Below are 25,428 nucleotides of genomic sequence, written 5' to 3'. Positions count from 1 at the left end.
TTATCCGCTTGAATTGTCCTGTAGGGACTTCAAGCAGCCACCTAGGTAGATGGCAGCTTGAGAAAATAATGTAACTATTACGGGAGACTTCTTTCTGGTATGTGCTACAAACCAATTGGTCATTCTTTACTTTAATTTGTAGATCTAAGAATTCGATCTTCTCTGTGCTCACATTCGCTGAAAATTTCAAATTATATATGTTGGTGTTAATGTCCTCCAAGAATATGTTGAGGTCTTCTCTTGTACCTCTCCAGACAAACAGGATGTCATCAATGAACCTATGCCAGAGTACCAGGCCTGCGCCCAGCATGGGTAGGATCTTCTCACATTCCCATTGTGCCATAAATAAATTGGCATAGCTGGGCGCAAACCTGGTACCCATGGCGGTTCCTCTTATCTGGAGATATCTGTTTTTCTTTATTATTTCTTTATTATTTTTTGATATTTTTGGTACATACCTTTTTAAAGTGATATGTATATGGTAAAGAAGATACCACAACAAAGGGAATAGACAGACATATAGAATAGACAGACATAGACAACAAAGGGAATAGACAGACATAGACAACAAAGGGAATAGACAGACATATAGAACATTGATTAGGATGTCTTAGTAGTAAGATACTATTTCATTTCTCCGTTGAATATAAATAATAATAGAGTATGCAATAATCCCCCTGAGAAACAACCAAAAAGTGGAGAGAAGGTTCAACGGCACGAAATGAAATAAGGGGACTACAGCTATATATTACATAACACATAGAGAAAGCCTTTATCAAGAAGATTAAAAAGATTTTATTGTATAGTTTTTTTTGAACATGTTATATGAACTGAAAGATATGGCTTTTTAGAGTAATACCGAAGAATATGAAAATGGACATAAGTGTATAATACAAATCCGTGCCAGGTTTTAGGTGGGTGGTTGGGAGCCACAGATTATATAAGGAGGAGGTAGTTGGATCCCACATTATAGCCACTGAGGAAGAGGATTAACCCTCGAAACGCGTCTGGCCTGTTTTTTTGGAGAGGACCAACTACCCATCTAGACCTAGGAGGAAATCAAAAGAAAGTGCATTAGAGCAAATCGCTCCCTATACTGATCGACACAGACACTGATCCACAATTAGAAGGAGATTTGGAATCTATCGTGAGTGAACACGAGAGTCGCCGGGTGAATGACACGCAAACCAGACAAGGTTTGATGACGTCAGAGGACGGCCACGAGACGAACAAACAACGCTGATAGCAAATATCGTCTTCACTATATCCAGCGGTGATACACAGCGAGCCGCACCGAAGCCGACCACCCAAGAGCAGTGAACTTTACGCAGGGGAAGGTAAGAGGGGGAGCAACAGGGGGACGCCCCAGATGCAATCCCTATATACTAACACCTAACCCCAACTACTAATATTCAACCTCCATATTATTGTGATTGCTATTTCTTAGAATTAATGACAGATATTGGGAGATTAACAGATCCATCCTAAATTTTCAATCTGCTTGTCCGGATACCTTTACCGCATGAGGATTCTCATCACATTGAACACTACTTTGATACTTTGTTGCAGCATTTTTTACTTTTTTACTTTTTTACTTTGACACTAACCTTTGGATCTTATCTAATCAGTTCACTCACACTATGGACACTTTTTGAAAAGTTTTTGATAATTTGACCTATTGTTATTCGCACATAATTCTATATTTTATATTTTGTATATTTTGATAATGTATTAGATATTCCGGACATCAAGAGATTAGCGAGATTGAATAATAGATAGAAATATCAGTTATATTCATCAGATATACTCTCCAACAATTTGTGCAAATATGTTTTTATGTTATGTATGTTATTAATATAGTTTTAACAAAATTTTGTAGAGATAAACTATTGACAGTACACCAGGTGGTGAGTGCTCATTTTATTTATTTATTACTCTATTGATGAAAATCAGGCAGGACCAAGCGTCAGTCACCACCATCATTCCATACTGGCTGAAAAGAGCTTGGTTTATCCAATTCATTCAAATGAGTCGGGGGCAATTTTGGAGGCTTTCCCCAGAGTACTGGTGTCGGGGGGACACTCAGACCTCCTTAAACCTTACAGCCTGGAGGTTGATCAGTCCCTTCCAAGAATAGAAGGGTTATCGGGGTCTGTCTTGAGAACCTTAGAGTACTCCAGATCTGAGGCTACCAACAGACCTTATTCAAGAATTTGGAAGATTTTATCAACTTGGTGTTCCAGTCGTCAACTGTCAACCACTGATGTATCCATACCTACCATCCTACAGTTCCTGCGGGATGGTCTGGATAAAGGGTTGTCACCTTCGACCCTCAGAGTGCAAACTTCTGCGATCTCGGCCTGTCTCAAAAGGTCCATTTCTTAAGAACCCCTTATTAAGAGGTTCCTTAGGGGAGCTTCAAGGTTAAAGCCTACGATAATTAAACCTATCCCGGTATGGGATTTAACGGTCGTGCTCAGGGGGTTATCATCTCCCCTCTTTGAGCCCTTAGAGGAGGTGGAGCTCAAGTTTCTAACCTGGAAAATTACTTTTTTATTAGCTATCACTTCTGCAAAACGAGTTGGGGAACTCCAAGCTTTTTCTGCTTTTGAGCCGTGCACCAAGTTCCTGCAAGACAAGGTGCTGCTCAAGTTTTTACCTACCTTTATTCCAAAGGTGATTTCTCTTCCAGTTTTGGCTCCTCTCCCCTCCTCAGAAGAAAGGGGGATCCATACCCTCGACGTTTCGAGATGTCTCAGGATTTACCTGGAGCGGTCCAAGCTATTTAGGAATGATGAAAACCTCCTTATCATTTTTCCGGTACCCACAAAGGTAGGAAAGCCTCTAAACCCTCCATCAGTTGATGGATAAAAGAGGCTATTCGGGAGTCTTCTGTGTCTCAAGGTTCGGAGCCACCTGAGTTTGTGAAGGCCCACTCTAATCGAGCGGTGGCTACTTCCTTTGCAGAAAGAAGCTCGATTCCGCTGGAGGTCATCTGTAAGTCGGCTTCTTGGAGTTCTCACTCCACTTTTATCTCACACTATAGAGTGGATTCTAGGATAGATAGCTATTCCGCCTTTGGCCGCACAGTATTATCTTCCGCCAGGCATGAGAGCAAATTTTGGCAAATTTTTCTTTTTAATCCTTTTTTTCCAGTGACAAAGCAAGGGATACCAGACAAACTAAACTCAACATTTATTGCCCCGATTCTGTAGTTAATAGAAACACCCCATATGTGGCCATAAACTAGTGTACGGGCACATGGCAGGGTGCAGAAGGAAAGGAACACCATATGGTTTCTGAAAGGCAGATTTTGCTGGACTGGTTTATTTACACCATGTCCCATTTGAAGCCCCCCTGATGCACCGCTAGAGTAGAAACTCCACAAAAGTGACCCCACTTTGGAAACTACAGGATAAGTTGGCAGTTTAGTTGGGACTATTTTTAGGGTATATATGATTTTTGGTTGCTCTATATTACATTTTTGTGAGGCAAGGATGCAAAAAATGTAAAATTAAAAAATGTCATCTCCATTTACCAATAACTTTTGTGGAACACCTAAAGAAAGGGTTAACAAAGTTTGTAAAATCTGTTTTGAATAGTTTCTTAGATGGGATCTCTTTTATGGAGTTTCTACGAGGGGTGCATCAGGGGGCTTCAAATTGGACACAGTGTCAAAACAACAGTCGAGCAAAATCTGCGTTCCAAAAACCATATGGCACTCACACCCTTCCTTCTGCGCCCTGCCGTTTAGTCATACAGAATTTTACGACCACATATGGTGCGTTTCTGAAAACTACAGAATCAGGGCAATAAATATAGAGTTTTGTTTGACTGTTAACTTTTGCTTTGTACGGAAAAATGGATTAAAATGGAAAATTTGCCCAAAAATAGCTGTTTTGGCACTTTAATATTTTTTTTACTTTAGTCAGGTCATGGGGGATTTTTATAGAGCAGATTCTTAAAAAAAGCAATTTTTGGTCACCTTACATCACAAAAAGTGTAATAGCAAGCGATGAAAACGTCATATGCACCCCCAAAATAGTGCCAATAAAACCGTCCTCTCATACCGCAAAAAATGAGCCCCTACTTAAGACAATCGGCTAAAAATGAAAAACAAAATGACTCAGACTATGGAGATACTAAAATGTTGTTGTTTTTTGTTTAAAAAAAAAAAAAAAAGAAGAAGGATATTACAGTGTAAAACCTAAATAAATTAGAAAAAGTAGACATATTAGGTATTGCCGCATCCGTAATAATCTGCTCTATAAAAATAAAACATGACGTAACACCTCAGATGAACACCGTGCTTTTTTTCACCATTTCTATTTTATTTTTTTGACTGTGTTCATCTGAGGGGTTAGTTCATGAGAGCTATAGTTTTTTTAATTTTTTTTATTTTCTGGGCGATTGTCAGTGGCTAAATAGAATTAAAATTGGGGAAGGGGATTATAAATTTAGTACTCCATGGAAGTGTGGCACTCCCTGAAGCAACCGTCAATGCAGAGGCCCGGATGATCGCGGCACGTGTCACACTGAGTGGTGGTGTCCTTCCGTATCCCGCTCCTATGACACACTGTACACTTTTTTTGGGGACCGTCCCTTCTTTCCAGTATGGGGGACCACACCTGGAAAGTGTTGGCCAGGGACGATCTGGGCGCCTCCAGTTCCCGAGGTACTCCGGCCTGCTATTTCCCAGTCAGAAAAGATCAGGGCCTTGAGGACTGCCTCATAGAACTGCAGGAATTTCCCTGTGTTGCCAGCGCTCCGGGACAGCACAAAAGAGTTGTACAAGGCAACCTGTACCAAGTAGACTGCAACGTTTTTGTACCATGCCCGGGTTTTGCGCATGGAGTTATATGGCTTGAGGACTTGATCAGAGAGATCAACTCGTCCCATACACATAATGTAGTTGACGATACAATCGGGCTTGAGGATCGTTGCCGTGGCACCTCGCACAGGGACAGGGATGATGCCGTTACAGTGAATTGTGGACAGTACAAGGACATTCCTCTTGTCCTTATATCTGACCAGCAACAGATTTTCACTGGTAAGGGCATGGGTCTCACCCCTGGAGATAGGTACCTGGAGAGGGTGGGTAGGGAGGCCACGTTAATTTTTCCGCACGGTCCCACAAGCGGACGTGGATCTGGCAGCGAGGGACTGGAACAAGGGGATACGAGTATAAAAGTTTTCCACGTACAGGTGGTAACCCTTATCTAGCAGTGGGTGCATAAAGGTCCCACACAAGTTTCCCACTAACACCCAGATTGGGGGGACATTCTGGGGGTTTCAATACGGGATTCTCGCCCCTCGTACACACGAAACTTGTAAGTGTACCCTGAGGTACTCACAAAGTTTGTACAGCTTCACGCCATACCTCGCCCGCTTAGAGGGAACATACTAGCGGAAAATGAGTATCCCCTTGAAAGCAATGAGAGACTCATCAGCAGCGACCTCCATTCCAGGTACATAGGCCTCCAAAAATTTGGCCCCGAAGTGATTGATGACTGGCCTGATTGTCACCATCACCTCTCAGGATCAAAGAATGGTGATCGGTGGTGTGATAATACACCACCAATCACCATCCTATTCCAGGTTATCGGGTCACCAGAGACCCGAATAACCCAGAAACGCAGCAAACCACAGGTCTGAATTGGCATGTGGCTTGTCGCGATCGCCGATACGGGGTGGTCACAGGACCCCCCTCGGCATTGTCACAGAGTATCTGCTGAATGATTTCAGCAGGCACTCTGTTCCGATCATCGCCCACCACGTGGCGGTGATCGGAAATACACAGGGCGTACCTAATACACAGGGCGTACAGGTACGCCCTGTGTCCTTAAGTACCGGGACATCAGGGCGTACCTATACGCCCTGTGTCCCCAACAGGTTAAGGGCTCATGGTGTGCTAGAAATATATAAGCTGTATCCTTGCACAGCATATGTATCCTTGGATTTTAAAGCAAGATTTTATCCCTTTATACCCGATGCTGAGTATACACTTTCCACGTTTATTTTCACAACAAGGTGAAAAAACTCATTGAGATGGATTGCCTATTTTTAGCCTGTAGGCCCACCCTTCATGCACTTTTGGGAGTGGTGCCCGTGGCATTCACGGTAAATTTTTACTGCACTCCATAGATTAAAATCAGGCAAGTTCAGAAGGCCAGGGACCTGCACTGTAACCTGTCCCACATGTATCAATTGTCAAGCAAGCTTCCTTAAGGGGGTTTGAGTCCTAGTAAGATGACTTATGGTAACTAGTGGCACACTTGTGTAAGAGCACTGTGCAGGTCTCTTGCCTTCTCACTATTCCTCCCATAGATCTGGTGTCAGGTATTGAATGTCATATTTAGCTTCTCACCCTTTATTTAATTTTTTTTTCTACATATTTGGTCAACAATATATATTTTTGATACATAGGTCTTGTTTTTTTTTTTTTACATACTGTTACATCTTTAAGCTGTCAGTATTATTGAGGGTACTTTTTGCATTTTAGTGGTGGTGCTTACTACTGTCACAACCAGACAGCTGAGAAGCTCTGACAGAAGCCTTTCAGAACCTCCTCCTTGAGTTTTCTTTGTTTTGGTTTTCAGTTCCTCATCTCGTTAGCCTCTCTCAGCTGTCATGTAGTTGGACTGATTGCATCCCTTTAAATTCCTCCCCATAATGCATTAGTGTGCGGCTTATACAACTTCCTGGAGTGTGTGTGCATGCTGATCCCATTTTCCAGTCTTCTAAGTGCTGTACATTTATTTGTGATTTTCTGTTTGCTGGATCCCAGGTGACCCTGACTCCCTCCGTGTCTAGTGTAGGGAGCCGGTGGTCGTGTCCCCTCACTATTGTAGGATGTTCAGGTGGTATATAGTCGAGGTACGAGGATATGCGATCATCCACCATTGGGATTTTCGCATAGGCTGAGCAGTCAGGGAGAGTGCCAGGTCTTATGCAGGGGTCTCCCTTTTGTTCCTTAGTTTTGGATCCAGTGAGTCATATATTCATTTTGCATTGTCTTGTTTCCTGTACACCTTCCGCGACAACTACGCACCTTATCACAGTATTTCTAAATGCTGGATTTTAATGTTCGTTTTTTGGCCACTGCTCTTGCACTCCTTTTCTTTGAGTGTGCCCTTTTTTCTTTATTGTCTAACGGAAGCCATTCATTTAAAATGGATTGTCCAGGTCTAATTTGCAACTAATCCTCCAGTTCTCTACAGCATTTCAGTGTCTTACTTCTTTATTCCAAAGGCAGTCCTGATGGACACTGCATAATAAAACCTGTAGCACATGCAACTGTTAAATAGTATATAGCAAGCCATACTGCGGGTTATTTCATCAGACACCGTAAACATTTTTCCCTTTTTCTTCTTTTATTGAAATTGCATATTGTTCCGATCTTGCAGTGTACAAATTATTCAATCAAGTATTTACAATTGTTACATAATGTACATTTACACTGACATAAGTTCTCTATCTTTAGAGTGAACAAAAATAAAGCTACATTCAAGTTTAACTTACAAAAATGATTACAATAAAACTAGATATGTTTGACATTCATCATAGCACATTGTCTGGAAGGAATATTGCAATACAAAAACCGGAGTCCACCAACCAAAAGCTCAAGATTTATCGTTATAAAAAAATATTGCACTTAGAACAGAGTACAGGTAGGAAGGACATGGAAGGTGAAAAGTGAGAATCAACACATAATTCACCTAAATAGTAATGTTGCTGTAGCTTATTCTCAGGTCCCTTAGAGGCCATACAGACTTATTTGTCAGACTGGTCTGACAACTGAGCCATGAATAAGGGTATATTTAGCACTACAAACAGTAAGAAGCCTTGAATATAAATCAATAGATTTATAAGAGGGACTTACTTATAGAAAGACAAAGGATTGGATTCTCACTGCATCATCTTCACATGGTACACAAATGTCTCACCTAGAGTCAGTGGTGAAGGATCTGACAATGTTTCGTAGACTTTACTCAGTGACACAGGCTCAACAGCCTGCCGGATCCGTACTAATGCTTGCACACGTGTGCTGCCAGAAGTCCATCCCGGCCCCATTCATTATAATGGGGACGGACGGGAGACGCAGCAAACATGCCGAGAGGCGGCCGACAAAAAAACGCAGCGTGCTGGACAACCTTACGCTAGTGTGAAAGAAGCATTAGGCTGTGTTCACAGTTGTGTTGGAGGTTCTGTTAGGAGCTTCTGTCGCAGATTCCATCATATTTGATGGGAAGAATAGTGTAATGGACCCTATTATCAATATAAGTCAATTAGGTTCCTCAGTGGGTGTCAGCCTCTGTTTGTTTTTGACAGAAGTCATAATGGAAATATGAACACAGCCTTACCTAAGGAAAACAAATGTCCCCACGTTTGGAGTTAAAATGGAATAATTATGAGCAATCTGCAGAACGATATTTACTTTCCTCCGTGACTTAGTCTACACATTTCCAACAGCTATAGAAATCCGACCCATCAGTTAAACTCATCCACAGATATCTGCCAGTATCTCTCATGGCACCATGGCATGGTCTCCATTGGTCTTTTCAGCCAACTGAAATCTCCAGGTTATAGCCAGCTTTACAATTTCTTATGGGGATGCAATGTCAGCCTGGATGCTGCATTTTAGGAGTAGCGACTGATACAGTATAACTACCTGAGTTGAATTTTATAATACTGTGCTTAGAAAAGAATGAAAAAAAAAATAGATTGTACTGTACTTTTACCTCATAACTAGGGATGAGCGAATCGACTTCGGATCAAACATCCGAAGTCGATTCGCATACAACTTTTGTTCAATACTGTACGGAGCGAGCGCTCAGTACAGTATTATAATGTATTGACTCAGATTAATTTTTACTGTAAAAAAAAGCCCATTTCCAGAACTCTGGCTTATCGGAACTACCGATATTATAGGCCGATATTAAGGATTTTGCACATTATCGGTATCGGCATCTAATCCTGCCGATAATGTGTATAAAGCGAATACTAATGAGAGCTTATGGAAGCGCTCACTAGTATGCATCGGGTGTCGGGAGCAGGGAAGAAGCGCAGCAAGCGCTTCCGATACTCACCCTCCCTGGTCTTTTTTGATGGGGCCCGTGCTGCACTGTCGTGACCCCTTACAGCGTCAGGACGTAGTGCATGCACTATGACCTGACGCTGCACGCTGTCAGTGCAGCGCGGGCCGGAGAACACAGGGGAGTGCGGAGAAGAAAAGAAGCTGCGGCGCAGGAGAGGTGAGGAGTTTTTTTTATTTTATTCATCTGAGGTCTGATAGGGGTTAAATAAAGTCTAATCTGAGGTCTGATAGGGGTTAATAAAGTCAATGAGAAGGAAGGGGATGGTGTGGAAATTGGCATTTGGCACTAGTATATTATAAATGTAAATTACAAATTGACTAGCAACTAAGGGCTTTATTAATTTATAACTTAAGTACATTTATAATATACTAGTGCCAAATGCAATTTTCCACCACCTCAGTGACTACCAACTAATATATATTATAATATATAAAATATCGGTAAAAATTATCGGCTATCGGCCTGAAAGTTCACAGATTATCGGTATCGGCTAAAAAAAAAAAAATCAATATCGGTCGATCCCTAGTTATAACGCCTCGCCTATGCCACTAATACTATCAGCTCATCAGCTTATCAATAACTATCAACTGCTTGCAACAAAGTAAAAAGATCACTGGTACAAACACAAAAAAGGAAAGCTAATAATTCAGGTCAACTGAAATTATATTAAAGGGGTTATCCAATTTCCAGAAATAACCCCCCCCCATGTGCTGGGCCCCTCACCAGTTATATACTTAACCCGCTCACATATGTTGTGTTCCTTAGAATCAGGTCACCTTTTTATTACAATAAATATTATTTTATATTTTATTTTATTTTTTATGTTCAGCTAAATTATCTCCTTTACTTTTTTGTTAACTTTCATAATATGTTCAAGATATTGGGCCAAATCTTAATAACTAAAGACTGGAGCTTAAAGGGGTTGTCTGCTTTTTACTATTGGTAACCTATCCTCAGGATACGTCATAAATATCAGATCGGCAGGGTAATGATCAGCTGTTTGAAGAGAAAGTACCGCTGCAGCAATAGCAGAGGCAAGCAGTGTAATTACAACTATGGCGTCCCCATTCAATTCTATAGGATAGCTCCTGACTGTTCAAGTGAATAGGACGGAGCAGTCCCATAAAAGTGAATGGGGATAGCATAGCTGTAATTACAATGCTTGCCGCTGCAGTTGCTGCTGCGAGTAGGTAAACAGAGAAGAGCAGGCAGCGCTCGTATAAGCGCTGCTTTCTCTTCAAACAGCTGATCGACAGGGGTGTCGGGTGTTGGCCCTCTGCCAATCTGATACTGATGGCCTATCCTAAAAAGTAATAAGCGGACAAACCCTTTAAAGGCATGTAGATACCTCTGCAGTGGTTGTCTGTTCATTTGTTTCCTAAAGGCAAAAGTAAAAAAAAAAAAAAATCCTACCACTTTGTGCAAGTCCTCACCTAGCTGTTGGGTGCTGCCAAATCTATCAGAGCAATGCTTCCTTTTTTGACAGCTTCACTCTGCTCTCCCTTCTCTCAGTGTCAGAGACAGCAGCAGGGAGGGAGAGAAAGTTGTATATGGCAGTGTGAAGAGGAGGGAAATCAACGGCAACAGCTTACACAGGCTTCAGGTAGGGAGGAAAGCATATCGAAGGCAGCCTGCAAGGCTGTGTAATACATTCAGAGTGGACAATGACGGAGAAATGAGAAATGTCTAAACTTAGGGACAGGAGGTAGCAAACTGAATATCAGGGTGTCTGAAAACAAATTGCAGGTTGCAGACAAATATATATTTTTTTTTATGTAACCAGATATCCAACTATTTACTGTTGATCAGGAGTGTATGTGACGTCTATGGTAGGACAGAACCTGCAACAGCCATTGTGATATAGATCAGGAAAAAAATAACCCTCCCATAGGGCAGAATATCATTATATAAATCTAAAATGGCAGAACGGAAAAGGAGCGTATTTGGGAGAGAAAACCACTTTAAAATGACTTGGTACTCTCAATCTGAGACTTCAATGTATTGTATAAAATACATACTTTCCCAATGAAGAATGGGTCCTCTTCTTTCCATGATTCCCTGTCACATTCGAATAACCTCCCAGTGCCATCAGTTTAACTGTCCTTGGATAATCAATGTAATTAAAATACATTTAATAAAACTACATGCTATGTACAACTCTCTAACTCACAAAAATATCTATATAAAATGTGGTATACAGTATGGCTTTATCATACATTAGAAAGCTTTAAAACGTACTCCACCCTGCACTATATCAGATACAGCAACTTTGGAAACTGTGGTCCATTCAAATTTAATAGGCATCTACAGGCAGGAAGACAGATAATGGAGGCATATTTGTATTTAACAAATTTACAATATCTAATATAGGTCCACAAATGACAGAACTGAACAGCTCGGAGAAGGAAAGCTGGAGGTTATGTAAATACATATTGCATCATTGTGTGAATATATCTGAGAACTAGTTTGAGGACCGATTTTATAATACAGACATAATTGGACATGTAGCAAACACACACTGAATGTTTTCATTTCCTAAAATCGGTAGTATACTAATAAAGTGTATTTTGGTATGTTACAATATGGCTTTAGTTTTGCCCTTTAACAGTAGATTAATGATAGTTGAAAAATGAAGATGACCAAGTAACATCTATAGTGTCAATCATGCCTTTCAAGCTACCCATTAAAAAAGATGGGTATTCAATTTTAGACATGGATGTTAGGTTAACGGCAGCATGTCTTTGGCCAGCGGATAATGCTTTGTTTTCTTTTAGACTTCAAATGTATAATTATATTTAGATATCTTCATCCAAAATGTCTGACTGTTCTAACAAGCTAGTGCAATGCTGTCGAAGAAGGTGCAGATTTCTTTACAACAAGGGGTATAACTGATTAAGCAGTAAGTCTATTGGTCCTCTTCATGTAGGGCCTAGAAAACGCGGCAACAGAGCCTTTGGTGGACCCTATATAGTGATAGCTATAAACAAGGCTGAATTCATATTTGTTCATATACTCAACACAAAGAAAATACCTACTAGATTTCTAAGGAGGCAGCCATCAATCACCAGGCATTTTCCAGGGCAGCAATACCTTCTCAGGTGGACACGTGGAATGCTAAACCCTGTTAACAAGGGCTGCAAACTACTGGTTTGTACATTTAAAGACTGGGCTAATAAATAGTTCTGCCATTTGTGATTGAATACTCATATTAAAGGTGAAGTAAAACTCAAGTTGAATAAAATTCAAGACTTCTGTGAATCTGGCTGCTAAAAACGATTCAGTTTTTCAGGATTGTTGGACGCCATATGGGAAAAATCTCGGAATATATCTTGGTATGTTTCATCGCCTATAAAAAGAGATAAAGAAGATAAACTATAAATAGAATACAATACATGAACAGCATTATAGTCTTTCATTACCGAAAGTAAAATATCAACAGTTTTGTACCAAGATAAAAATGTATTGACTATGCAAAACATTTTGGGATAAGGGTCTGATTAGTGCAGGTCCAACTGCTGGGACCCAAACTGATCATGAAAATAGGGCCCCAGCTCTCCTGAATGAATGAATGAAGAGGCAGTCAAGTAAGTGTGCGGCCATGCTGTACTTTGCTGTTTCTAGCAAATTTATCAAGAACAAATGGAGTTACCGCACACATGCACAATCACCTCTTCATCAATATGTGGGGAAGCAGGACCCCCCCCCCCATCCTTCACGTAATCTTGGTACAAACCACTTCAGATGAGGAAGGCACTTTATATGCCTCATGAGATATTATTACACATGTTGACGTTACAATGGGTCTTATTTTGTGCCAGACATGATGATAAAGACCATATAGACCTTTTACATGCATGAGCGAAAAATGTGACTTACATACAAAGATCTATACTTGCAGGAAGACTCCGTGAATCCAGACAGATGACAAGAAAGAGAAAAAGCAGAGTATCCTGTATTTAAATATATCAAGAACAACTACTTGCTCAACAGGAAAAGTAAATAAAAAAAAAAGAAGAAATCTACAGGAAGGATGATGGTACATGAAAGCTGATTAAAATGTGTAAAAGGTGCACATCAGATGCAGATTACTGTGGGTCTGACCGCCACTGCAATCATTACCAGGTTTTACTTGCAGATTGATATTTTTGGGCATCTACTGTACAGGGAACTAAATATGGCCCTATTCACTTGAATTAAGCTGTTCTGCAGGTTGCCGGGTTGATCACAATGTTATGGCATTACCGGGCAATATGCCAAAACATTTAAGAAATTCATAATTCTCCAATATTTATCAAGTAATGTGGCGGGCATGGTATTACTTAAAAACTGCAGCACCAGAGGAATACCACATCAAACCCCAAGAGCGATTCTGGCCTTAAAGGATTTATCTGGCCCTGATGCTGGTGTCCTAACTAGAACCACTCATCAGCCTGCGGTTCCACCACGGCTCGGTTCCCAGCTGCTTCCGATCCACACAGGAACAGGAAGCATCTTGGTCCCGTGACCATTGCAGCTGAAAATATGTCACAGCTGTGAATTGTTATGACTGCGGATACCTGTGACTGGCCGTCCTGAGGGGAGAGGTGGCCAGGAATGGAGCAGCAGTAGGACTGTGGACAGGTGGGTGTTTTTTTTTATCATGTTACAGTGCGCAGGTTAGGACCCAGGGGTTGTCAGCTCCAAGGCCGGACAATCCTTTTAATCAAAGCCACTAAGGCTAATTTCACATATGCATTAAAAGTATCTGGCAGAGGAACAGTCTCTTGGAGTTGACACTGGGTCTCATTGACTATAATAGGTTCCGGCGCGGATTCGGCCAGTATTCAGCATGAGTGCCAAGTTTCCACCAGTGTATGCACCAGTTTTTGTCCGGCCAAAACCCCAGACGCTCATGCCGGAAAGCTGCCGGATCCCATTATAGCAAATGGGCTCCAGCGGTGAATGGCAGTATCTGGTTTAACCCGCATCCTGTGAACTTTGGCAGGCTGTTCTTTATCGCATAAACAGGTAACACTCGAAAAATTTGAATATTGTGCAAAAGTTCATTTATTTCAGTAACGCAACTTAAAAGGTGAAACAACTATATGAGATTGACTCATTACATGCAAAGCGAGATATTTCAATATTCTAGGCTCAACCTGTCACACTCTAGTCAGCTAATTAATCCATAACACCTGCAAAGGGTTCCTGAGCCTTTAAATGGTCTCAGTCTGGTTCAGTAGGAATCACAATCATGGGAAAGACTGCTGACCTGACAGTTGAGAATGGAGAAAGGAGCGGGGAGACATGAGAACGGAGCGGGAAGATAATGAGAACAGAGCGGGGAGAGCTGTGGCTGGAGGACCCCAGATTTCCCGGGGTCTGTCCACCACCAAGCGCTGCTCCCACAGAAGTGAAGGGGAGCATACAGCGCATGCGCGGCCCATGCTCCCATTCATTTCTATGGGGCTAACGAAAATAGCCGAGCCAGTGCTCTGCCATTTTCATTGGCCCCATATAAATGAATGGAGGGCGGCTGCGCATGCGCAGTGCGCCCTCCTTCTCTTGCGGGGCCCCGTTTTCGATATAAGTGTGGGTCTCAGCAGTGGGACCCACACCTATCAGACAATGGGGGCATATCCTAGCGATATGCCCTCATAGTCTGAGATGGGACAACCCCTTTAATAGAAAGTTATTTGGAAGGGACAAGTGTGGAAGAAAAAGGTGCACGAGCAGCAGGGATGACCGCAGCCTGGAGAGGATTGTAAGGAAAAGGCCATTCCAAAGTGTTGGGGACTTTCACAAGGAGTGGACTGAGGCTGGAGTTAGTGCATCAAGAGCCACCACACACAGACTGATCTTGGACATGGGCTTCAAATGTCGTATTACTCTTGTCAAGCCTCTCCTGAACAACAAACGTCAGAATCGTCTTACCTGGGCTAAAGGAAAAAAGAACTGGTCTGTTGCTCAGTGGTCCAAAGCCCTCTTTTCTGATGAGAACAACTTTTGCATCTCATTTGGAAACCAAGGACCCAGAGTCTGGAGGAAGAATGGAAAGGCACACAATGCAAGATACCGTACTTGAAGTCCAGTGTAAAGTTTCCACAGTTTGTGTTGATTTGGGGAGCCATGTTATCTGCTGGTGTTGGTCCACTATGCTTCATTAAGTCCAGAATCAACGCAGCCATCTATCAGGAGATTTTGGAGCACTTCATGCTTCCTTCCGCAGATGAGCTATATATGGAGATGGTGACTTAATTTTCCAGCAGGACTTGGCACCTGCCCACACTGCCAAAAGTACCAAAACCTGGTTCAAATTACCATGGGATTACTGTGCTTGATTGGCCAGCAAACCCGCCTGACCTGAACCCCATAGAGAATATATGGGGCATTGCCAAGAGAAAGATGAGAGACATGAGACTGAACAATGCAGAAGAGCTGAAGGCCGCTATTGAAGCATCCTGGTCTTACATAACACCTCAGCAGTGCCATAGGCTGATAGCATCCATGCCACGCTGCATTGAGGTGCCCAAACAAAAGTACTGATTATACTTTCCAGAGGTCTTACATTTTTCTATTTAACATCCTGTTTTAATTGATTTCATGTAATATTCAAATTTTCTGAGATTGTGACTTTGGGGTTTTCATAAGCTGTAAGCCATAATCCTCCAAATTATAACAAAAACTTTGCATGTAATGAGTCTCTCTCATATATTAGTTTCACCTTTTAAGTTGCATTACTGAAATAAATGAACTTTTGCACGATTTTCTAATTTTTCGAGTTTTACCTGTATGAAACTAGCCTTAGGCTTTCTTCACAGACACTTCTTTGTGGCAGTTATTTTACTTGTAAAAAATAACATCTTGAAAATCATGGGTTTTTCACAAATCTTTTGTGGCATTTGGTTGGTTGCAAATTATTGACAAGCTTTTTTTCAGGTATTGTTTTCTTGTATAGGGAAGTCTAGGGGAAAATGGCTGAAAAAAATATATATACCTAGAGCATGCTGCACAAGTACCTAAAATCATCCTAAAAGTGAAAAAAAAAAAGTTGCCACAAAACAAAGGCAAATTTCATAATTCCCTACTGATTCACAGCAAACATATGGATGCAGCATTTATTTTTTGGGAAAGTTCTTTTCTATAATGCTATGTGCGAAACCACATTAAAGCCTCATTCACACATCAGCGTTTTGGTCAGTGATTTCCATCAGTGATTTTGAGACAAAACCAGGATTGGAGCCTCAACAGACATAAGGTATAAGGGAAAAATCTGCATCTGTTCCGTGTTAAGAGTCGCACCTGGTTTTGGCTCAAAATCACTGATTGAAAACACTGATCAAACACTGACGTGTGAATGAGACATAACTATCCTGTGTGATCACAACCTATATTGTTCAGCACAAATAAGTTGGAGAATAGTGAAATAGTATTGGGTATTCAATGACACATCACATGTTGACCATATTAAAAGGCCACTAGCACAGAAGGTCACTTGCCTCTAAGGCTGGGTTCACATCATGTTTTTGTCTTATGTTTATGTATACAAAAAATGTACAAGATAAACAAATGCCTCCAAAGGAGGTCATACAGTGGTATCAGTCACCATAAAAAAAAAAAAAAAAGTGTGCAGTACAAGGGCTTTGCATCCCATTTTCCCAATGTATATGTTAAATGTAGGGTAAAAATGTGATGTGAACACAGCCTATAGTGAAAAACAGAAGTATTTGAACACCCTGCAAGTTCTCCCACTTAAAAATCACGGAGGGGTCTGAAACTCACATTGTAGGTGCATTCCCACACAGAATAAAAAAAAAAATTTAATTCAGGAAATCACATTGTATGATTTTTAAAGAATTTAAACAGGGATTTTGGCCCACTCCACACAGATCTCCTCTAGATCTGTCAGATTTTGGGTCTGTCGCTGAGCAACGCAAAGTTTCAGCTCCCTCCAAAGATGTTATATTAGATTTAGGTCTGGAGACTGGCTAGGCCAGGGATGCTCAACCTGCGGCCCTCCAGCTGTTGTAAAACTACAACTCCCATCATGCTCGGCTGCAGACTGATAGCTCTAGGCTTTCAGAGCATGCTGGGAGTTGTAGTTTTGCAACAGCAGGAGGGCCGCAGGTTGAGCATCCCTGGGCTAGGCCACTCCAGAACCTTGATATGCTTCTTACGGAGCCACTCCTTGGTTATCCTGGCTGTGTGCTTCGGGTCGTTGTCATGTTGGAAGACCCAGCCACGACCAATCTTCAATGCTCTGACTGAGGGAAGGAGGTTGTTGCTCAAAATCTCACAATAAATGGCCCCATTCATCCTTTCCTTAATACAGTGCAGTTGTCCTGTCCCCTTCGCAGAAAAGCACCCCCAAAGCATGATGTTACCACCTCCGATGCTTCACAGTAGGGATGGTGTTCTTGGGATGCAACTCATCCTTCTTTTTCCTCTGAACACAACGAGTGAAGTTTAGACCCAAAAAGTTCTACTTTGGTCTCATCTGACCACATGACTCCTCTGCCTCCTCTGGATCATCCAGATGGTCGTTGGCAAACTTCAAACGGGCCTGGACATGTAAAGACTCGAGCAGGGGAACCTTCGTTGCAATGCATGATTTGAAACCATGACGGCGTACTGTTCTACCGACAGTGACCTTTGCAACTGTGGTCCCAGCTCTATTCATGTCATTGACCAGCTCCTCCCTTTCAGTTCTGGGCTGATTCCTCACCTTTCTCATCATCAGTGATACCCCACGTATGAGATCTTGCATGGAGCCCCAGTCCGAAGGAGACTAACAGTCATCTTTAGCTTCTTCCATTTTCTAACAATTGATGCAACAGTTGATCTATTTTCACCAAGCTGCTTGGCAATTGCCCCGTGGCCCTTTCCAGCCTTGTGGAGGTCCATAATTTTTTCTCTGGTGTCTTTTGACAGGTCTTTGGTCTTGCCCGTGGTAGTAGTTGGCATCTGACTGACTCTGGGGTGGACAGGTATCTTTAAAGAGATCAGACAGGTGCTACTAAGTTAGATTAATGAGTGGAGTAGAGGTGGACTTTTTAAAGGCACAGTAATAGGTCTTTGAGAGCCAGAATTCTTGCTGTTTCTCAGGTGTTCAAATACTTATGTTCAGCAGTGCAAGACTAATAAATTCTTTAAAAATCATACAATGTGATTTCCAGAATTTTTTAAAAAAAATTCAGGTCTCTCAGAGTGGGAATGCACCTACAATTTGAATTTCAGACCCCTCCATGATTTCTAAGTGGGAGAACTTGCAAAATCTCAGGGTGTTCAAATACTGCTGTTCCTCACTGTACATATTGTATTTTTATTATATTTTTGTTCTATGTGTTCACCTTAAAGTAAAGTTAGTATATTCTGAATCTTCTAGAGCTGGGGCATGTTTTGTGTAGCTGGTCAGCAGCTCAACATTCATAAATCGCCATAAAAATATGGAAACATATTCCAAACAGTATAAGTCTGTTCTACATGTCAAGGTCATCACTAGCCAGACACAAACTTACAAATTACATTCAAGGACAGCACCATCCCTTGAGCATTTGTTGAGATTAATGACACTGAAAAAGGTAATTATATTGTAGACTGGCACTTCTTAACATTCTTAATTTTAATCTGTACATTCCACAATGGCTCTCAGATGCATTCTATTATAATTACTCTTTCAGTGGCTTCATAGGTCAAACGTGAAAGGCAAAAATGATGTAACATTATATATTGTACTCATGCCAGCAGCCTGATAGACTGGAAGAAAACCTGTGCAAACATAAGTAGCTCCTAGGCCCTTGTGCTACACTAGGGTACCAACTCATTAAATTTTCCCTTTAAGTACAGGGATACGGTGTGTTATATAACATCTATCTACTACTAATGTCCTATTTGGACTTGTTAACACCTTTTTTTCCCTGCACCTACCAATTTACCTAAAACTTAACTTTTAATAATCATAACTAAACTTTCTTATTGTGCTCCGACACATATTTGGTGATTTAAAATTTTTCAGTTTCACTGGCCTTTTCTTAGTGTCTTTTGGAGCTTATTGTCAGTGCTCTTTGCTAACTTCTTAAGACTCCTACTTAATTCTGACACTCTGTTGCCATGCTGAGCTGCGCGCTTGCCCAGGATTATAATGGCATTGTGTCTAGTGTCTTCCTCTACACATTGGTTTCAGTGATAACTGTGTTAAAATTCAAGCCTCACGCTGCCCCCCGACATGTTTCGCCGTATCACGGCGTCCTCAGGGGTAAGGGCAGTGTTTGTGCGTGCTTTGCCTCACTTCCGGCTTATAAGACCTTTGTTAGTGATGCGTTGGTTATGCGCCTTATTAGGGGCGTGACTAGCGTCTTCACTGGGCTTCTGATTGGATAGGCCATGGGGCTCACTTTCATGACGAGCTGACTTCGCCCCCTGACGTCAGATGTTTTCCCTTTCTCTCGTTTTCATTGGTGCGAGTCATACTTGAGCGCTGCGCATGTTTGTGACGTCGGAGCTCACTCGGCCACCGTGTCAATGCGCATGTCTTCACACTCTGTTCACGATCCGAACTCCACATCGCGCATGCCCAGGGACTTCACCTCCCACGATATTTCTACCCAGCTATTGCCCAGGTACTCTCCGCCATAGCCTATTGGCATTATCATTCGTCATTATGTTTTATATCTCATTATTCTCCAACACCATTAACTACTTGTCCACAGGTATCCTCCGAATTTTTGTCATGTTGTCTCCTTCATTTTGAATCTACTTTCCAACTTATGGATTAGTTTGAATCTAAACTTATCCCCCTTAATTTTACTCATATTTCTGTGCATATCTATATTTAGATGAATCTTCTTGGGGAGTAAACTTATTTATGAGATTTATCATCATCACTACACACTGAAATAATAGGGTAGGGATTATGATATAGGAGGTATATGGCCTTTGGGCTTTTTTGACTTAGATGGTTATTCTTGCCATGTCTTGCCATGATTTTATTCCTTCTTTAGATGATTTAATTTCCAATTGTTAACATACCTAGCTCCATGGCAATTAGTGACACCCTGCTCTTTATTTCTCCTTTTCATTATATTCATCTCCTCGGATTTATTTATTTTTCCCTCCTCTATTTTTTTATTATTGTTCTGTTGTTTACTCTAATTCTTTGTATAGTCCTCCCTTTATACATACCTCATTCTACAGATTAATGACTCTTTCAGTAGTTTTTTCTCCTTATTTTAAATTATTTCTATTGTTTTTGTTATTGGTTTTATTGTTATTATGATATTTTTATTTTTTGTGAATTTGTTGGGGGATATCTTTATGTTTTCAATATTATTATTATAATGTTATTATTTTTTCTAGATTTTTATTGGGGGATACCTCTTATATTTTTGGTCTAGCCTCTGTGAGGTTGCTCATTCTCTATACAAACTGTATCGTATTTTAATATCTATAATTATTTTTATATTAATCTTCTTATTTTCTTTCTTCATTTTCTCAGGTATGGGTGACATCTTATAGGAAAGACGAGAACGTGAACCCCTCGTTCAACCCATTTGGGGACAGGCTATTCAACAGGTATATCCATTTCGTTTCCTCTTGTTGCAGTTTCTTGTCTATGTCCCCTTTTCGTGGTCCTGTTTTGACCTTCATGACTCCCCAAACTTTAATTTCTGTATTGTTTTCTTTGTGTTTTTCTCTCATATGTCTGGCTAAGCTGGTATCCTCACCAGTGCTTATGCTGCTTAGATGTTTTGATATGCGCCTCCTCAGCTCTTGAATGGTCTTTCCTACATAAAACTTTGGGCATTCGCATTTAATGACATAGACTACTCCCTTTGTTTTGCAGTTAATATAGTCCCTAACTTCATAGTTTTTTCCATCCACTGGATTAGTAAATGTCTTCGTAGGTTTCATCCTACTACAGAAAACGCAGTCCCCACATGGGTATGACCCATTGTGGGACAGCCAGGTAGTTTTTTTATTTTTACTTCCATGGGATTGATAGTGACTGTGGACTAGTTTTTCTTTTAAATTTTGTCCTCTTCTGTAGGTTATGGCGGGATATTTGGGTATCACTTGTTGTAAATCTACATCATTTTGCAATAGGGTACCACTAGGGTACCACTCACCTACCACGACTTGACCCCGACTGCAACCCTAAGGGCCTCTTTCACACGAATGATATAGATTCTCTCAGGATGAGTTCAGTAAAACTCGCACCATTTTGCAAGCAAGTTCAGTCAGTTTTGTCTGCGATTGCGTTCAGTTTATTCCATGCGGGTTCACGCGCGTGAAAAAAAACTGAAAGGTATCCAAAAATCTCCTAGCAACCATCAGTGATAAACACATTGCACCCGGATGCAATGTGTTTTTCACGAAAGCCTCATTCACTTCTATGGAGCCATGGCTTTGTGAAAAACGCAGAACATAGAACATGCTGCAAACTGTCACGCAATGCAGAACTGATGCATGAAAGAACCATTAAAATGAATGGGTCAGGATTCAGTGTGCATTGCACCCGCGCAGAGAACTCGCTTGTGTGAAAGGGGCCTTAGGACTCTTTCTCAAGGGCAATGCGGAACTCGAGTTCTTAGTGAAAAATTGACGTCTCCCCCCCCCCCCCCCCCCCGAGTTTTCCTTCAGTTTACTTCTATTAAGTTGCTGCATTTTTACCGTGCAGATGCAATCAGTTTTTGATGCTTTTTTCACGTGCGTGAAGAAAAAGCAATGAACAACACTTAACATCTAGCAACCATTCGTTAAATAAAAAAATAAAAAAAACATTTTATCCACATGCCTTTCGTCTTTCATGCAGCCTCATTCATATCTATGGGTCAAGGGCTGCGTGAAAAACAGACAATACAGAACATGCTGCGATTTTTCCTGAAGATTGTCAGTGAAAAGCAATGCTCATGTGCACAGACCCATTGAAAGTCCGGATGCTGTCTATTCGCAAAACTCATTCATGTGAAAGGGGCCTTAGGGCTGAGGCAAGATCTATAAAAAAAAACTTTGTACAAAAAGTCTGCTGAAACTGCTGTCCATAGGGAATGCACCGAGTAACTTGAGAATCACTACCTAGGCATTGCAGCCAAGTGATTACCCTGAGTGATTTAATCACTAGAGATTACGCAGCAATTTCAAAATGATTTTAATCGGGAAGAGATTTTCATGCTACTCTAGTGATTAAGTATCTCCAGAAATACTCCTTGGCTGCAGGGATTTGGAAGCCATTTATAGCCTGCCCAATGCATTCTGTATGGAGAGCGATGTCACAGCAATCTTTTGACAAAAGTCTAGGTATAGCTCCAGCCTTAATAAAACATCCCTGCTTTATATTAAATGCACTTTGATATAAAAATTTACACCTATAAATATGAAAAATATATTCTTACAGTGCAATAAGACATCCCTGTACCTTATATTCCATCATAATACTTGTGCTCATTTCTAGAAATAAAACTACTGGTTGCAAAGCTTTCTATTTCTCCTTACATGTTTTCGAGGTGCACATTCTATAATTGGCACAGCCATAACATGTAAAATTCTAGTAATACTCCTTTAAAGAGGACCTATCAGGTAAAGACTTGTTTTTTCTAAGAAACAACAATGTTGGTGGGCATTTCTCAGAACTCTGTATTGTGATGTTCCTCTTTTATTCCTCAGGGCAGTGGCATACCTCCCATGGAGGCAGACCACACAACTGTTATGGGCAGGGTCAGACTTAACCACCTTGAAAACAAACAAATGCGTGTAGCCTCAGAGATCAGTGTGTCCCATGCTGGTTGCAAGAGATTGGCTTGAAGAAAACAAAAAAAAAGGGGGCATACAGGTCCTTCTAAAAAAATTAGCATATTGTGATAAAGTTCATTATTTTCTGTAATGTACTGATAAACATTAGACTTTCATATATTTTAGATTCATTACACACAACTGAAGTAGTTCAGGCCTTTTATTGTTTTACTATTGATGATTTTGGCATACAGCTCAAGCTCATGAAAACCCCAAATTCCTATCTAAAAAAATTAGCATATCATGAAAAGGTTCTCTAAACGAGCTATTAACCTAATCATCTGAATCAACTAATTAACTCTAAACACTTGCAAAAGATTCCTGAGGCTTTTAAAAACTCCCAGCCTGGTTCATTACTCAAAACCGCAATCATGGGTAAGACTGCCGACCTGACTGCTGTCCAGAAGGCCATCATTGACACCCTCAAGCAAGAGGGTAAGACACAGAAATAAATTTCTGACCGAATAGGCTGTTCCCAGAGTGCTGTATCAAGGCACCTCAGTGGGAAGTCTGTGGGAAGGAAAAAGTGTGGCAGAAAACGCTGCACAACAAGAAGAGGTGACCGGACCCTGAGGAAGATTGTGGAGAAGGACCGATTCCAGACCTTGGGGGACCTGCGGAAGCAGTGGACCGAGTCTGGAGTAGAAACATCCAGAGCCACCGTGTACAGGTGTGTGCAGGAAATGGGCTACAGGTGCCGCATTCCCCAGGTCAAGCCACTTTTGAACCAGAAACAGCGGCAGAAGCGCCTGACCTGGGCTACAGAGAAGCAGCACTGGACTGTTGCTCAGCAGTCCAAAGTACTTTTTTCGGATGAAAGCAAATTTTGCATGTCATTCGGAAATCAAGGTGCCAGAGTCTGGAGGAAGACTGGGGAGAGGGAAATGCCAAAATGCCTGAAGTCCAGTGTCAAGTACCCACAGTCAGTGATGGTCTGGGGTGCCATGTCAGCTGCTGGTGTTGGTCCACTGTGTTTTATCAAGGGCAGGGTCAATGCAGCTAGCTATCAGGAGATTTTGGAGCACTTCATGCTTCCATCTGCTGAAAAGCTTTATGGAGATGAAGATTTCATTTTTCAGCACACAGTGCCAAAACCACTGGTAAATGGTTTACTGACCATGGTATTACTGTGCTCAATTGGCCTGCCAACTCTCCTGACCTGAACCCCATAGAGAATCTGTGGGATATTGGGAAGAGAAAGTTGAGAGACGCAAGACCCAACACTCTGGATGAGCTTAAGGCCGCTATCGAAGCATCCTGGGCCTCCATAACACCTCAGCAGTGCCACAGGCTGATTGCCTCCATGCCACGCCGCATTGAAGCAGTCATTTCTGCAAAAGGATTCCCGACCAAGTATTGAGTGCAGAACTGAACATAATTATTTGAAGGTTGACTTTTTTTTGTATTAAAAACACTTTTCTTTTATTGGTCAGATGAAATATGCTAATTTTTTAGATAGGAATTTGGGGTTTTCATGAGCTGTATGCCAAAATCATCAATATTAAAACAATAAAAGGCTTGAACTACTTCAGTTGCGTGTAATGAATCTAAAATATATGAAAGTCTAATGTTTATCAGTACATTACAGAAAATAATGAACTTTATCACAATATGCAAATTTTTTTTTTTTAGAAGGACCTGTATATACCCCGTTCAGTTACACAGGAGCCCAGTGGGTGAGGGGGGCCTTTCCCAGCTTGTAGAGCAGTAGCGCCCAGGTTGAACTGCTAGGCTGACAGTGGGGCTTAGCGGGCCCAGACATAACTCTGCTTGGGGGATCGGATATGCCAAATCCTGGCTATGGGGGAAGGGGAGCCTGGCACTAAGCAGCTTTTACCGCTTCTCTACATAGTCAAGTGGCTTTACTAGGGGCAGCTCACTGTATACAGATTTATACAGTTCCTATTGAGTTCTATTGTTGATGTATAATTTCATATATACAGAGCTCCCCCTACTGGTGGCTTCAAGCAGTCAGAGCTCTATCAGTTGGACAAGGAGCTCACTAAGGAGGGTAATCCATGCATTTATTAATTTTTTTTAAATAAGGTTTACTGAAAAATACAACAATTGGGATGAACACCACACTTTATCAGATATGCAACTGTGAGTGTTAATATTTTGGGGGGAACACGGGACATAAAACAAAAGCCAAAGTTTTTGCATTAGTAATTGTGGCTAGATGTTAGCTTAAATTTAACAGAGAAACATCATATGGCATTTTTCATACTTTTAGTGTATTTTTGGATCAATGGCTTTTTTCCCCAAAATGTAGCATGTTCTAGATGTGGCCAAAATGCCACAAAAATGTGTGAAGGAAGCCTTAGAAAACTGATAGAAAACAACAGCAGGTCCAGCTATGCACCGGTAACTGACAATAATTGAGGGGAGGGGCCCATTCTAATTTTTAGTATGGGGCCCTATGATTTCTCTGTACACCCCTGCCTGGGGGAAATATATGAATACATTTAGAAATGGGAGCTTCTGTTTCCCTTGTCAACACTGATTGAACAGGGTCAGCCTGTGTAGTAACAAATCTCACCGACAAGGGGAATGTAATCCCCAT

General features: G+C 41.3%; 1 protein-coding gene across 1 annotated transcript in view; it reads right to left on the bottom strand.

Annotated features, from left to right (window-relative positions):
* Nucleotides 1–9,503: 9,503 nt before the first annotated feature.
* ACAP2 (ArfGAP with coiled-coil, ankyrin repeat and PH domains 2) overlaps nucleotides 9,504–25,428 on the bottom strand; it is a 106,737-nt gene continuing 90,812 nt past the window's right edge. The window contains exon 23 of the mRNA XM_044289325.1: nucleotides 9,504–12,444. Within this exon, the coding sequence (XP_044145260.1) occupies nucleotides 12,365–12,444 (80 nt within the window). The 3' untranslated portion in view covers nucleotides 9,504–12,364. The remainder of the gene's footprint in view (nucleotides 12,445–25,428) is intronic.

The sequence above is a fragment of the Bufo gargarizans genome, chromosome 4 (assembly GCF_014858855.1).
Source record: "Bufo gargarizans isolate SCDJY-AF-19 chromosome 4, ASM1485885v1, whole genome shotgun sequence".
NCBI classification, from domain to species: Eukaryota; Metazoa; Chordata; class Amphibia; order Anura; family Bufonidae; genus Bufo; species Bufo gargarizans.
The sequence above is the reverse complement of the archived record's forward strand: the minus strand, read 5'-3'. Positions and strand labels throughout refer to the sequence as shown.